Source organism: Eptatretus burgeri, chromosome 4, assembly GCF_056783735.1.
Source record: "Eptatretus burgeri isolate ZD-2024b chromosome 4, Ebu_testis_v1, whole genome shotgun sequence".
In the NCBI taxonomy this organism is placed as follows: Eukaryota; Metazoa; Chordata; class Myxini; order Myxiniformes; family Myxinidae; genus Eptatretus; species Eptatretus burgeri.
In genome coordinates, this window is record NC_140964.1 from 124,184,614 (window position 1) to 124,200,265 (window position 15,652).

A 15,652-nucleotide genomic window follows, 5' to 3' on the forward strand; every position below is an offset into this window, starting at 1 on the left:
GGAAGTTGGTTCCGCAGGTGAGAGAAAAGAGGAACAAATGAGTGGAGGTGAGCAGTGAGCCTGGATTTTGGGAGTTTAACAAGAAGAGGGTTACTGGGCAGACTGTGTGCACCCTGCAGAGACCTGGGAGGGACAGAGCGAAGAGATGGCAGAGGGTGCAAGACCAGAAAGAAAGCAGAAAAAAAGAAGAGGCCACCAAACTGTCTGTGATGTGAAAGTAACAGGCTGGGACACAGCTTCGTCATGGGAGATCACAATGATTCCGAGTGACTTGTTTCCAGAGCATCAAGAAGAGTGAGGTGTGAGGAAAGGGATCCAGCCGAAATGGGAGAGAAGTACTCCATCAAGCTGGGAATGAGGATGTCAAAAGTTCAGATTAGTCGGAGAAAGATCTTGCGCAAAGGAGGATGCCCAGTCGGCAGCTGGTTTTGGAGGCTATCTTGGAAATATGGTCTGCCAATAAAGACCATGGCTGATGGTGAGGCTTAAAGTTTAAGTGACTTATATGGGAAGTAGGGTTTGCCAGACAGTCCTGTTGGAGAGACAAGGTGAGTGTATGGGATCTGTTGGGGTTGAAAGACATATTCCAATTGCTGGAGCCGTTCCTCATTAGATCAAGGTCTGTAGAGAGGGAAGAGGATGCTGCCCACCTGTCTGAAGGACAAGAGATGACATGGCAGAGGGTGGAATCATCAGCAAAGAGATAAGCAGGATTTTCCAGGGAATCAGAAAGATCATTGAGAAACAAAAAAGACTGGGCCCAAAACACTGCCTTGGGGCACTCCAGCCTTGACAAGGAGAGGAGACGCCAGGATCCTGTTAAGAACGACATGTTGACTATGGGAATTGAGGAAGGCAGTGATCCATGAAAGGAGGCACTTTCTTCACATGGAGACAATGCAGCCCATGTCAGACAACATTATCCTCATAATGCAGGGTACTATCAGCAATCTGTTAAATGCTCATAAAGAACTGGTTTTAACAACCACTACCTAAATAAGCATGGCAGATTGAGTTGGATTCCACTAAAAATAGGAACAAATCTACAGCCTGACAGCTCAGAGGTGAGCATTCTCCCAAATGAGCTATCCTGCCTTTCATTATAGCGCACAACAACCTGCCTTCCGTCAAGGTCTTTCATCATGAAATCACATTCAACCGGCCATTGTATATTCTTCATGAAACTTTATTGCTCATAATAGCTCATGTGAAAGCAGCAGGGTAGCTCCTTGAGTTCAAAATGTGTTTTAGAACGTTGACAAATGAGATACTCACAATAGTACAAAAAACACCAACTGTATTATTTCTCAATAGATGTATAATTAGTTACCAAATCAGATTTTCTGATATTCCATCGAACCATTCTCCATGTAATGCTCGTTGTTGGTATGGAAGCAATTTCTTTTGAAAGCGAATCTATTTGATGATGGAAATAAAATAGCTACAATTGCATATAGTCGGTTCAAATAAAAATGCAGATGTTCAGATTTTTATTCAAACCTACTATGCAATCAAAGTCAGAAATTGCGATAAGTAATATACTCCATTTCTCCAAACAGAAAATATTGCATGGACGTGTCTGCCCGAGCAATATATTCCTATTCAGTATTGTATACTCCAAAAGAAAAGAAAAAAACAAATGGAGGCACATATTCTTTATGACAGGGCTGGCAGATTGGCATGGAGGTGTATACATACTCCACAGGGCTGTGCAGCTTGGGTTCAAATCTTGACCCAGCTATAAACTGTCACCCGGGGGTTTTGCAGGCAGGGTGAGACATCACTGTGCGTGCCGTCCCTTGGATGTGCGTTAAACTGGGTGTCCCGTCTGCCAACGTTACTTGGTGGACGTTCAAGATCTCACAGCGTCCTTTGAGAAAAGAGGCGATCTCTTGCTGGGACCTTGAACAAATTCCAAATCCCTGCCCTGATTGATGGCTGGGAAGGCAATGGCAAACAAGCCAACATAATCCATGGCAAAAACTGCTTCGGCAGCAACACTCATGGCACATATCATCATCATCAGACTCTTGGCAGAGCTTTGGGGCATTCAAGTTCTTGGCAGAGCGACAAGTTGAGAAATGCTTCAATTATAGAACTAATTCTGCACAGATCACCACTCCATAACATATACGACAGAAACAAAACCATAGTAGATGACAATTCTGTAAACTGCATGGGGAACACAGTGGTGGATCATTCAGAAGAGTGGAACAGGGAAAGGAAGATGTGGGGGGAAAAAGGTGGGGGAGGTGGGGGATGACAAAATTTCCATGTGGTTCTTATATGGTAAACAGTAAACAGCCCTGTAAAGTATCCTCAAAAGTGGTATGCAGATAAGATATCCATCCATCAGGACCATACTCTGTGCAGAGCATTGGTGCTGCCGAAACAGTCTCTGGTTATTGGGCACAATCCTGGACAGGTCACCACTCTGACACAGGAAACCAGCAAGCTGGCACTCATTTTTGCTGACCTCAGAAGGATGACAGGCAGAATCAACCCCACCTGGTATTAATTCAACAGCCGAGTGGGATTTTAACCCAGGATCCTGGGATCCCAAGCCCACCACCCTAACCTTGAAGCCAACACCAAGCATAGATAGGATATGTCTTGCATGAGATAATCATTATCAATTTGTCTTACCAAGCAGGGTTGGTAAGGTCAAGCACTGTTGGCGGAGCGATCTTTGGAGAGGTATGTGTCTACACACACACACACACACATATATATATATATATATATATATATATATATATATATATATATATATATATATATTATACATATATGCAGTGCCGACAGAAAGTCTACAACCCCTTTCAAAATTTTCACCTTTTGTTACCCTACAGCCTGGAATTAAATTGCATTAAATCAAACTTTATTCCACCTTTATTTACACATCATAACCCACAACTTCCAAGTGAAAAATAAATTCTACAAATTTCAGAAAGTTAATGAAGAATACAAAACTAGAATATCTTGGTTGGATAAGTGTCCACCCCCTTGAGTCTATACTTGGTGGAAGAACCTTTGACAGCAATTGCAGATGGGAGTCTGTTGGGATAGGTCTCTACCAACTTTACACACCTTGATTGGGCAACATTTGCCTATTATTCTGCACAAAACTGTTCAAGCTCAGTCAAGCTGTGTGGGGAGTGTTGATGGACAGCAATTTTCAAGATGTGCCATAGATTGTCAATTACATTTAGATAGGGGGTCTGACTGGGCCAATCAAGGCCATTTATCTTTTTGTTCCTTCGCCACTCCATTGTCACTTTGGCTGTGTACTTTGGGCCGTTGTCATGCTGAAAGGTGAACTTCCATTCCAATTTCAGCTTTCTTGCAGAGGGCAGTAGTTTTTCCTCAAGGATTTTTCTATATTTTGCTCCATCCATTTTCCCTTCTATCCTGACAAGTGCCCCATTCCCTGCCGATGAGAAACAACCCCATAACATGACGCTGCCACTACCAAGCTTCACAATCAGGATGGTGTTGTTTGGGTGATGTGCTGTGTTGGGTTTGCTCCAAATGTAAACGTTTTGCATTTCGGCCAAAAAGTTCCATCTTGGTTTCATAAGACCACAAAACCTTTTGCCACATGAATTCAGAATCTCTGGAGTGGTTTTTTGCAGACATTGAATGGGTCTCAAGGTGGGCTTTTTGAGTAATGGCTCCCTCCTTGCCACTCTACCATCCAGACCATACTTATGGAGTGCTTGGCATATTGTGAAGGCCTGTAACTCTTTCAAAGTTGCTTGGTGGCCTCTCTGATCAGTCTCATCTTTGGTTGGTCATCCAGTTTGGAGGGACGGCCTGATCGAGGCAAGGTCTTGGTTGTACTATATGCCTTCCACTTCTTAATGATTGTCTTGACTGTGCTCCAAGGGATATTCAAGGCCTTTGAAATATTTTAATACCCATCCCCTGAGCTGTGCGTTTCCACAACTTTATCTCAGAGGTCTTTTGAAAGCTTCTTGGTTCTCATGGTTGAGTCTTTGCTGTGAAATGCACTACCCAGCAGAGGAGACCTACAGGAACAGCTGATTAAATTCTGAAATAATCAGAATCGCTACAATTAAACACAGGTGGAGAGCAATTAACTTGGTGTGTTATTTTGAAGGTGATTGGTTACACATGAACTAATTTACAATTGCTATTGGAAGGGGGATGGGGAGACACTTATCCAGCCAAGATATTCTAGTTTTGAATTTTTAATAAACTTTCTGAAATTTTTAGAATTTTTTTTTTCACTTGGAAGTTGTGGATCACAATGTGTATATAAAAGTGCAAAAAGGCTGATTTTCATGCAATTTAATTCCAAGCTGTAAGGCAACAAAAGGTGAACATTTTGAAAGGGGGTGTAGACTTTCTCGAAGCACGATATAAGACAGTGTTACAAAACAAGCACCAATTGTGATAAACTAGCAGAGAACCTGTCCTTCCGGATGGGTTAATTCCCCCACTTTTATGTCTCTGGTTTATTTTAGGAATTGTAATTCCAGATTCCAGTTGGTTGTGCTATGTGATACACATTTACAAAGAGAGTATTCAGGTCCTTCTTCCCAAACCCCAAACCACAGGGACTGTGATTTTCTGGAATATGATTTTTTTTTTTTTTAGGCAAGTTGATCTCCACGATGTTCATGATGCTCGGCATGTCTGTTAATACTATATGTTGTTAATATTGATTTTAAAAACTCGCAGAAGCCAGTGATAAAAACACCAATATATTTTTTTAAAAAACAACAAAAAAAAGAGAAGATATTTATTCTTGCGCTGGTTGAGAGTTCAAAAATGGGAAGTTATATATTTCTTAACAGCAAAGAAAAAAAAATTATAATTTTCTCGGAGGTTTGGATTAATTTGAAGCAACTTTTACTGTATATATATATATATATATATATATATATATATATATATATATATATATATATATATATATATATATATATATTTCTCTCCCCGAAGATATGTTTGGCATGGCAGTTGCCACTTCTGGGAGTTTTCATTAATTTTTTAACTGCCTAAAAGTTTCCCATTACCCACCCAGAGTACAACCCCCAGTTTTCAACGACTTCCATCCAGCATTTTTCGAGTGCATATAGAAGACAAGCAAACGCAAAGAAACAGATTCAAATTATATAAGGTATGATAGGAAGTGAAAAAACAAAATTTCAAGGATTCTTTGCAATCATAGCAGAGAAAGCAATGGGCACCAGCAATGTATGAGAACTGCTATTAGTCAAAGATATTGTCATGTCAGACAGCCTCGGTGAACACAGGCCATATGCAACGGGATATTTTATCCTGTGAATGATCGAAAGGTTCCTCACTAAACTGCGTTCAGTAATCACAACGTACCGTTCCCCAAGGACATTCAGCCGAAAGCCAAATTTTGGTGGCGACACGTGCAGGAGGCAGAAGGATTGAAAACGTTTTTTTTTTAAACCTTGAAAAGAGTTGATGTATGAGGAGTATGGGGAGAAAGGTGGACCGGACGTTGCACTGACAAACCAAGTGAGTCAATAGACACGAGCAGGGAGAAGGGAAGATGCAGCTTATGTACAATGAGATGAAATAAATAATCCTATTCACACTAGTGCCACAGAAAACTGACTCTTACTAGGTACAAAGGGGGCAGATAGCTTGTATTGGCACAGGCTGGTTGAGGTTCCAGAGTGACGAGCCCAAGCAACTCGGCCAGCGAAGGCGAGGAGCGATGTAAGCGAGGGGTGATGAAGGCGAGGAGCGATGTCGAGATGTAATTTGGCACAGATTAAAAACGATCATTCCCAGAGGTCAGAGCTGGCACATATGCTCTCCAGAGTTGCACCAATCACACTCTCTGGCCCTGTGTTGTGCATCTGTCTCATCCTCCTAGTGTTTGGGATCACCTTCCCAAGTGGCGGGTACAGTCATTGGCTGCCCGCCGGCGAGGCGGCACCTTCTTCTCACCATGCCACCCATATAGAGTGCGCCCATTAAAAAAAACTGTATTCTATCTCTTCCGAGATTCTACAGCGCATCTCGCCACCATGGTCTAGGTGCACATGCCGACAGTTTGCAATGGTCCTTTGGAAAGTGTGTCGTGCTTTCCCGTGTGTCTCTGTGCCCAATTCTTAACCTGGCCACACCTGTACAGGAGGTTTTACACCATACAATCTTATCCCGAGCTATAGTCTATAAATTACATTTGCTGCCTCCTCAGCGTCAAGTGTAACAAGACGAATTACTCTGATATTCTCCCTGTTTACAAGAGTAAATCTGTTTACAAGAGGGAAACCACATTAACTGCTCGGCGTGATCCCCTTCGATTTCGGCCATTCATTAAGCATCATCAATTTGGCGTGGCGAGCCAGCATTAGCAGACCGTCGACGTGACAATACTAAACTAAATAATAATTATTTTAAAAGTTAATAGTGTATTTAGCAATGCTGCATTATACAGATGCAATTTGGAATTTTCGAACCTTTCAGACGGTGAGGAAACATGATGGGAACACTGACTGAACTGGCAATTGTCTTTAATGTTTCCCTGAAATGACGAGCTGCATTAAGTGTGAAAGTAGCAGAAATGTGTTTGGAATTAAAGACAACTAAGCTGAAATATTTTTGCAGAACAAGGTCCTGCCATGTTTTAAATAATTCCTATATCCTGTATTATTGAACTGAAAGATTTGTGCAGAGCAAGAAAACACCTTCAAACTTTCATTTCCTTTCATTTCATTTCAGGTGCGTTGAAAGGCTAGATTTTTTGGATGGCGCCATTGTTTTGTTGGCAGCAATATTACAGTGTTTTAGATGACATCAGGAATGACAGCACTTTCAACACAGACAGCAACTCAGTTCATCGTGTCCTTCATTGTGTGCAACAAAGTGCTCTACTACTTCGGAAGTCTTCAACCACCAAAGTACAGGGAAAATCTGTGAAACTGTTTGAAGCAAATCAAGATGTGAAAGCTATCAAGGAAACCATTGAAAAGATCAGTGTTGAAATTGAAGAGTATCACATTAAGTGTTTCCAAACAGTGGAGGAAATAGCAGACAACCTTGGTGTGGAAACTTAGAAGCATTAACCATGTGGTGGTCAAAATAACTGGCATAACATATCAGCTGATAACTGCTTCAAAAGCTCCCTCTCCATCTCATCCCTAGATCATAAAGTCGAGAAGTCCATGAGTCCACAGATAGACAATAGAGCATTGTTTTCCATCAGTTAATTGTACAATAAATTGTGGAGCAACAACATCTGCATCCGACAACAACCAAAGAAACTCAAACAAGGACAGACAATAAGTTATTCCCAAACATCTGCAGTCTGTTGAAGATCCTGTGCACATTATCCACCATAAATTGTGAGTGTGAGAGGCCAGTTTCAGCACTTTGACATCAGAAAACTTACGTGCGATCTCCAATGGGACAGGATAAGCTCAATAGACTTGCATTGTTTCATAGATGTTACGGTTGTGATCTCAACCTTCAGCAAATGTATATGGACGCATGTTATTAATGGGCACACACACGGTCCAATTTTTGACGTTTTAAATTCTGATTCTGATTCGGATGTACCATATGCTCTGTCTGTTACAGGGTGTCTTCAATGCCGAAGCAGTTTCTTGGTAAGGGTAATACTGGGTGATTTGCCATTCTCTTTGCCTTCTCAGCAGCATTTAGGGCAGGAATTTGGAATTTGTTTATGATGCCAGCAATAGCTTGCATACTCTTCATGAAGGATGCTGTGGACTCTTTAATGTCCACCAAAAAATGCCAACAGATGCAATGCCCAGTTAAATGTCCATCCGAGGGACGGCACACACATCAATGAACCACGCTGCCTGTGAGACACCGAGATTCAAACTCAGGCTAGACACCTTCAAGGTGAGTGTACATACCTTTAGAAACTAGACCATCCTGCCCATCCTGCCCATCCTGCCAACCTGATGTTTTAAATTCTGCCTCATATATGTTGCACATTACTGTCATTAAGTATGACAGGATACATTCAATGATCGATACAATAACTGGAAGGGCACTCGGTTGAGCGCATACCTCCGTAATGCCTGATCCAAGAGAACATATCGGGCCCAATACATTTTTGAAATATCATGCTATACAGTACTATATTGTTTTTGGCCCTATCACTTATTGGTGAAGAATCACTTTCAAAAATTCTAGTAGTTGGATCTGGATGGGGATCTTCACCAAAATCTACTCAGCTAATCCTTGTCACACACCCAACCTGCCCACAAAATTTCATCCGAATCCGTGCACAACTTTTTGAGATATTTTACACACAAATAGACAAACAAACAGACAGAAAGGGGTGAAAACATAACCTCCTTCACCTTCGGTGGTGGAGGTAAATATAGAATTAATTAATTAGCCTGGTGTTGACTTATCGGTTAAGGTGGCTGGTTTAAGGTCTTAGGGTCCCGAGGTGAAACCACGATCAACCCATTGAAATAATACCAGGTGGGTTGACTCAGCCTGTCATCCTACCGAGGTCGGCAAAATGAGTACCAGCTCACTGGGTTAATAAGCCATTCGAGGATCCTGCATCAGAGTACTGACCAGTCCAGGATTGTCCTCCTTTGCCAAATGAATCTGCCTCGGCAGCCCCATGCACCTCATGGTATGAAAAGAATGGTTTTATATGGAATTCATTACATTCATGTTGTTTACTTAATTAACATTTTAATTCACCATGTATTCCTACATTTATGCGTTCTTTTATTTCACTTGCTTAGTTTTTTTTTTTTCCAATTTTTGAAGACGGTCAGCCTGGAAGGCTGGGTGCATACTTACTTGTATTGCACCATTACGGGGTTAAAGACTCGTTTGGCGAATGATTCGATCTTTCGACGCAAGTTCTCTCGATATAGGTTTCGGTCACAAGGGGGAACCCCATACCATGTTTTTTTGCACATTTGATTGTTGGTTTTTTTTCCGAAACACCCAAAATAAAAGGCAAATTAGAACTAAAAGAGTTTTTTTTTTTAAAACACAACGCACTTCTGGACATTTTCATAATTTGTGGCATTAAAACTCAGATTGTACAGATTTCCTTTTTCTAAAAAGGTCCACAAGTTTCATATTTTGTTTCTTTTTGGGGGTGGGGGGCAGTTCCAAGTCGGTAGATAATATTTCCCAAAACACTAAGAATGTGTTGTTTTTATATTTTGAGCACAGAATAATATGAAACAACATATTTGACTGTGAAGTGTAAAAAGAAAAACTTTAGATTTCAGATTTAATGCCACTAGTACATGCCCATAGGTGCGTGGCCGTACATGCAAAAAAAAACTAAAAAATAAAAAATAAAAAAAACTTTCAAACCACGTGCCAGAAACAACAACCACACAGGCTGTTCCTTCGCTCTCGCGTGCCCGTACGTGCGTGGCCGTATGTGCAATTGGCGAGCAAGACTACCCTCCCCCCCGCCCTCCCCCTTTTCTACCCCGTGGGAGAATCTTTACTAATGTGTCCCTAAAGAGAGGATTGTTGCACAACACCATGTGGGGTCGGCCGGAGGAAAGTTTTTGGCCCAAGTCTTTCACCAATCGCCTGTCCAGCACTGACATTCGACCGAATAGGCAAGGGCAGGGATTTGTAAGTGGTTCAGGGTGCCGGCGATCGCTCGACAACTTCTCGCAAAGGACACCGTAGGATCTTTAGCGTCCTCCACCATTTGGCTTGTTGTACGTTGTCATTTTCAATCATCGTCTGAATTTTACTTGTAAATTGTGGCAAAATTTGGCATGAGTAAAATAGATAAATAGATAAATGCAACACAAAAAAATCACTAATTTAGTTTCAAATTAAACTATCCCAATTAACCTTTTGAGCTTATAATTTTGCCCGTACGGAACAAGTTGTCAATATTCATGTGATCGTACCCGATGAAAAATTAATGCCCTCAACCGCACAGGTGTTTAACGCTACAAAAACAAATTTCTTATTCTTTTGAAAATCCTTTAACCCAACGAAGCAGTGGTGTCGGAGGTCGACAGGAGATATACTCAATTGATGCATCTCAAGTAGTACGTCGAGGTGATTGAAAAATGTGTTTTTTGTGTTTTTTTTAAATAAACGTCATCAGTACTAAGGGAACCTTTGGGAAATGTGCTGTGTTTGCCTTTGGGAAAGAGGGAATTTATTATGATAGCAGCTTTGGATAAAATGTCAGGTCATGAAGTCCAGCATATAATCAAGATTTCGAAGCAGGATATGGATTGGGGGAAGGTTTTTGTATGTATGCTGGCGAAATGACAGATGTAAAAGATGGATTTCGAGGGATGGACATTGTATGAAAATGATAGGTGACCGGGTATGTTGAAGCAGGTGTGAGTTGGATTTGAAGCAGGCTTATTAAGCATTAGATAAGGGAAAATTACTTCAGATTGAAGGGTGTCTTGGGGGTGGGGTGTCCATTAACATCGGTACGAGTTCATTAACAAGTGTAATTGAGATGTCCCATTTAACTGAAACAGGAGAATGAAGCAGGACACTTGCATGAACAATTGATGAGTCCGAATTGCAATGTGAAAAAAAAATGTTACATTGCAGGATTTGAATACGATGAACTCGTGTGCCTTGATGTGTTGTGGGTGTGACTGGTGGCCATAAATTAACACGTTAAGGGAAAGGTGTGGAACACGTTGCAGATTTTTCCATTTGTGGATGCAGGCTCATGACTCACCAGAAAGGTTAGCATGTGAGGAATGTGGAAGTCTTTTGGGAGGTGTTGTTCCACTGTTGGACACCGAACCATTGACTGATGCCCAGCTGAAGCGAAAGCTTATGGAGCCTCCAGGTGTCTGATTGGAGTGCAATTTGAATGATCACATTAAAAGAGGAACTATACATTCTGACAGCAACAGCAGCTTAGACTTCTGCAACAGTTAATGCATGTATTTGACTAAGGAGAAGGGAAACAGGACACAAAGGATAACAGTGATTATTTATACACACTTCCTATCATGAAGGAGATAAGCACTTGAATAATTAGGCTATAAAGGTTGTTTCGTGCAGGGAATTCTAAATTTGCTCAACATTATAGATTAAATTGGGCGGTGCCCCTCACAGGGGTGGGGTGGGGATTTTGGGGGTTACCCTGGTTATTACCAACACGTATGTAAAATGTTTTGGAGATCAGGCGAAAACTGCAAGTCGTGTCTCCTCCTCCCCCTCCCAACAAGGTGGGAGAGGATATTTTTCCTTATACCCATGACCTGACCCTGGGTACCCCCAACACGTATGCAACATTTGGTGGAGATCAGGCCAGCCCTCTTTTTTTCTATGATTTTCAGATGTACATACTTACGTGCAGGCAGTGGTGAGAAAAAGTTTGTGAACTATTTAGAATTTTCTGTATTTCTGCATAAATTTGACCTAAAATGTGATCGGATCTTCATCTAAGTCCTAATAATGGACAAAGAGAACCTGATTAAGCAAATAGCACGCGCACACACACACACACACACACACACACACACACACACACACACACACACACACACACACACACACACACACACACACACACACACACACACACACACACACACACACACACACACACACACCTACTTTGTAATTTATGAACAGACAGGAGTGCATCACTAGTTCTGGTGAAAATAAATAAAATCGGAAAGGCGATAATACATGAGTTATCTTTAAGGTTACCTGGCATATCATCACCTTTCTGATTTTACGAGGAAGAGTAGGCAACTTTAATGACACAACAGGTTTGGGAGATATTCTACGAGGTCTCGCTTGAGTTTCCTCATGCTAAACTTTCTCTTCTAGTTCAGAGATTTTTGACATTTTGATTTTGACTGACAACAATGGCAGATTAACGCAGGGCACGCAGGGCACATGCCCAGGGTCCCCGAGCCCAACGTGGGCCCCAGGCAGAGGCGGCGTGAGGGCCGTGCAACCCATGCAATTGCATGGGACCACCCAGATAACATGTGGCCCCACACAACCGATCGTGGTTCACAATCTTTCAAGACGCCCTCCTCCCCCTCCACCGCGAGGGTAGGGTCTCACTTTGCTGACAAAACATATCAACTTGTGAGTGGTGATAAACACAGCACAAAGGGATGCTCCATCTCAAGGAAAGAAAGCACTGTCACGTAATGAATCGATTAAAAAAAACAGGTTTCCCCTTCTTGTTTAACTGGACAGGACTATCTGACTATTACAAAATTAGGGAGTGAGGTTAGTTGAGAAAGCAAGTGGAATAATAACTACATTTAATGCACACAAATACAACAGTAATAACAATAAAATTTGCATAATTCTTAAAGTAAATGCACATCGATATTGTTCAGCAAATGCACACTATAATTCATTGTGCAATCACAAAACAACCCTCATTAGTAAATGGACTACATCATGCGCTTGGTGGAGCAATGCCGTCATTAAAATCAGAAATGTGTTTGAGTACCTGTCCTACGGATGAAACAAAGCTACCCCGGCGGTGCTAAAAGAGCGGAAAATAGCTCAACAAGAGGAAAAAAGGGTTGAAAATCATCCAAAATTAACTTTTTCGTGACACAAACAGCAGAAACAGAAAAGGGTCTTCAGTTCAGCACACCTGGGGTGCTTGCCATTACCAATCAGCTTGTTATCGCTTGCAAAGCCAGCTGTTCCTTATCAACGGTTTTGATAGACTGCTTGCTTGAGTGTTTAAGACACTTGGCGAGTGCTCCACAAGAAACTTTTAGCTCTTCCACGAGCCTCATCCATAAAGAATTCTAAAAAAAAAAAAAAAAAAATTAAAACTTGGAAACTGAACAAACCCCTGCGAGTGATGGGATACGTTTCGTTACCAATCGGCTTGTCGAGAGAGTGCTCGCCAAATAGCTTAAGCACTCAAGCGATAGCAAGCTGCTTGGTAATGGAACACCTCAACATGGCATTTTTTCCCCAAGGGGGAAAAAAGAAATAAAACTTGGGAATTCCTCCGGATTTGCCGACAACCACCACATTTGGCATACACATCAAGTCCGACCTGGGGATTGTCCTCAAGGTATTTTCATCCACCATCTCAGCTTTTAAAGACCCCAAAGACCTCTAAGACCATTTAAGACCCCCAAAGACGCAGAAAACCCAAACCCTGAAGACCCTTTAGAGTTTTGAGTTTCAAGCATCTCAAACCTTTTAAACACACACCACACAAACATCTATCATCTTATTGCAAAACACAGACTGTACTTTTTTCAGAAAGTAATGCACAAACTTGACCAACCCAGAGGATGGGTACTCTGCTGTCTAATACCTTACCTGTCACAGGGAAGGGGTTGGAGTCTGGAGGGAGAAGGGAAGGAGGGGAAGGGTTGGGAGGAGGAGGAGGTGGGAGGGGTGGGGTAGAAGGAGGTGGGAGGGCTTGGGGTGGGTGTTAGAAGGGAGGGCAAGGGTGGGTGGGAGCTATGAGGTCGGGGAGGGGTGGGAGGAGGTAGCGTAAGGAGTGTAGTGGGGAGGAGGGAGGGGAAGGGGTATGGTGGGAGTCCAGAGGGAGGGGAATGTGTGGGAGGAGGGACCTCGTGTTGCCCGGTAATGCTGGGTACCTTTGTGCATACAGAATTTGTATTAATTTAGTATCGACCTCTGGAAGTAGAACCATGCAAATAGTCGTCGTTATTGTTTGATTTTGTCACTAAAGCATTTGATTTACAAAGACTGTAATCATCAAATTTTGACTAATTAAAAAGGTTATATTGGAAATGAGCATATACATAATATTTACATTTAAATAATCAACTGGACATATAATTGTTCTCCAAAGACTGCTGCACACTAGCCGATGTCGGCCGACGCAACACAACAACATTGTCGGTGACAAATGTTGTATAATCTTGTTTTGTCTGAGACTGCCGCATACCTGATTCACATGAGGCAATTGTAGACGACACTATTTTCAATAAACAAAATGGCAATGAAGAATAAATGCAGGGAGAGGGTGGGAAGGGTGAAAGCTCTGATCACTGTTGCTTTGGGATTAATGCTGGTCCGTCACCGATGGTTGGACATTCTCAACATTGTCCAGGACAAGTGTGGTCGACATTAACTTCTTAGGCTGAATAACAAATCATCACATAATTATCTCTGCACAAGTATATCTAATTTAAGCATGTATCGAATCTGAGTCTGAGTTTTCATCAGAAACTCTTCGGTGTGCACTTTTTTGCAGAATTCGTCATCCATGCAACTGTAAGTTTCAGTGCAAAGTAAATTATTTGCTTTGCATCGGCATAGGTCAACACTTCTGCATGCTGATTTCTGGAATTAACTTGAGGTGAGTTCCACCAACACGCTTAGAGCAGGTTCCTTTGACATGATAACAGGGCTGAGTTGACCACAACCTGTAAGCAAATGGAAGACTGGGAGAGCAATGCATGGTGTTGGACCGAGCCTCTGTGCAACACTATGCATTGGTAACGTGTTGCATAGCTTGTCTTTTCGACCAGTGCGAAACCACAACTTGGGACAATGGGACAGTGGAGTAAGTCATAGACAGATGCTTTGGAATGCAATTTCTGTATTAAGGGACAGTATAACACTATCACTACTCTTGTGTGGTCTGTAGAGTCATGGAGTGCATATAATATGAAGAAAGTATCTGCTTTCTCATGATCCGATCAGAGCTCAGCCGAAGGCTGTGACTGACTGATAGATATTGACACAGAATCCATACCATCCTTGACTCCACCAGCAGGAATGCCCCTTTTTCCACCTGGCAGTATCTTGGGGCAATTGTGAAATGTAACTAGGTTGGTCTTGTTGACAGGACTGTTGATGTACTTGGACCATTGCTTTGGGATTGGGGTGTTTTCCCAAATGATGTCCACTTCAAATGCAGTTGAAGACCCATTTTTGACGTGCTCTCATGCTATGATAGTCTCTTGTCTGTTATATCGTAAGAAAACAATGTCGACTTTGTCATTCCAGCAGTATCAGACAAATGAAGTGAGCAGTCTCCAATTCTCTCAGCTCGGATGAACTGGGGCAACAGTTCTATCACCTCACTGTAAGAGTTTTAGAAAGCAAAGACATGTCACTTCATGCTTGCTTCCCATTTGAAAGACCTGAACAAATCTTGCAGCCCTTTCATGTCTGTCCACAAGTCTCTGAGGTTCTCATGGAGCATTTCACCCATTTCAGGATTGGTTGCAGTTCTTGATTTTGCTGTTTAGGTTCTCTTCTCCTGTAGCATTCAGAAGGTCCTCCTGCTCTCCTTGTTCTTGAACCCACTTTGCAAAGGTCTGTCATTGCAGCCACGGCATTGCTTCCATAACCAACTTGTGCACCCTCACTCCTCAGTTGTATGGCTTTCCTGAAGCAGGGCAAAAGCTGTGTTGCTGACACATGTGTTGGACTTCAAGAGGAGAATTTGTAAACCAGAGTCTTCAAACTGTTTATCATGTGACAGGTAGTGTCCATTTGCTTGGATAAAGCAATATAACAAATATCTTAATTACATAATATAATATTTTAATATATACATAATATAATTTCATAATATAAATTTCATAATATAATATATACATAATATAAATTACATAATATAATTAATATAAGTGATCTTAATTACAGCTGTCTTGAGACATCCTAACAGACCTATCAAACTAGCATAACATGCATG

At 41.7% G+C, this 15,652-nt stretch overlaps 1 protein-coding gene across 6 annotated transcripts in view; it reads right to left on the minus strand.

Moving 5' to 3' along the window:
* NPHP4 (nephrocystin 4) overlaps positions 1–15,652 on the minus strand; it is a 571,934-nt gene that overhangs the window by 162,213 nt on the left and 394,069 nt on the right. For all 6 annotated transcript variants that reach the window (XM_085876134.1, XM_085876135.1, XM_085876132.1 and 3 more), the window contains one exon: positions 10,703–10,820. In XM_085876134.1, coding sequence (XP_085732260.1) covers positions 10,703–10,820 — 118 coding nt within the window. The remainder of the gene's footprint in view (positions 1–10,702; positions 10,821–15,652) is intronic.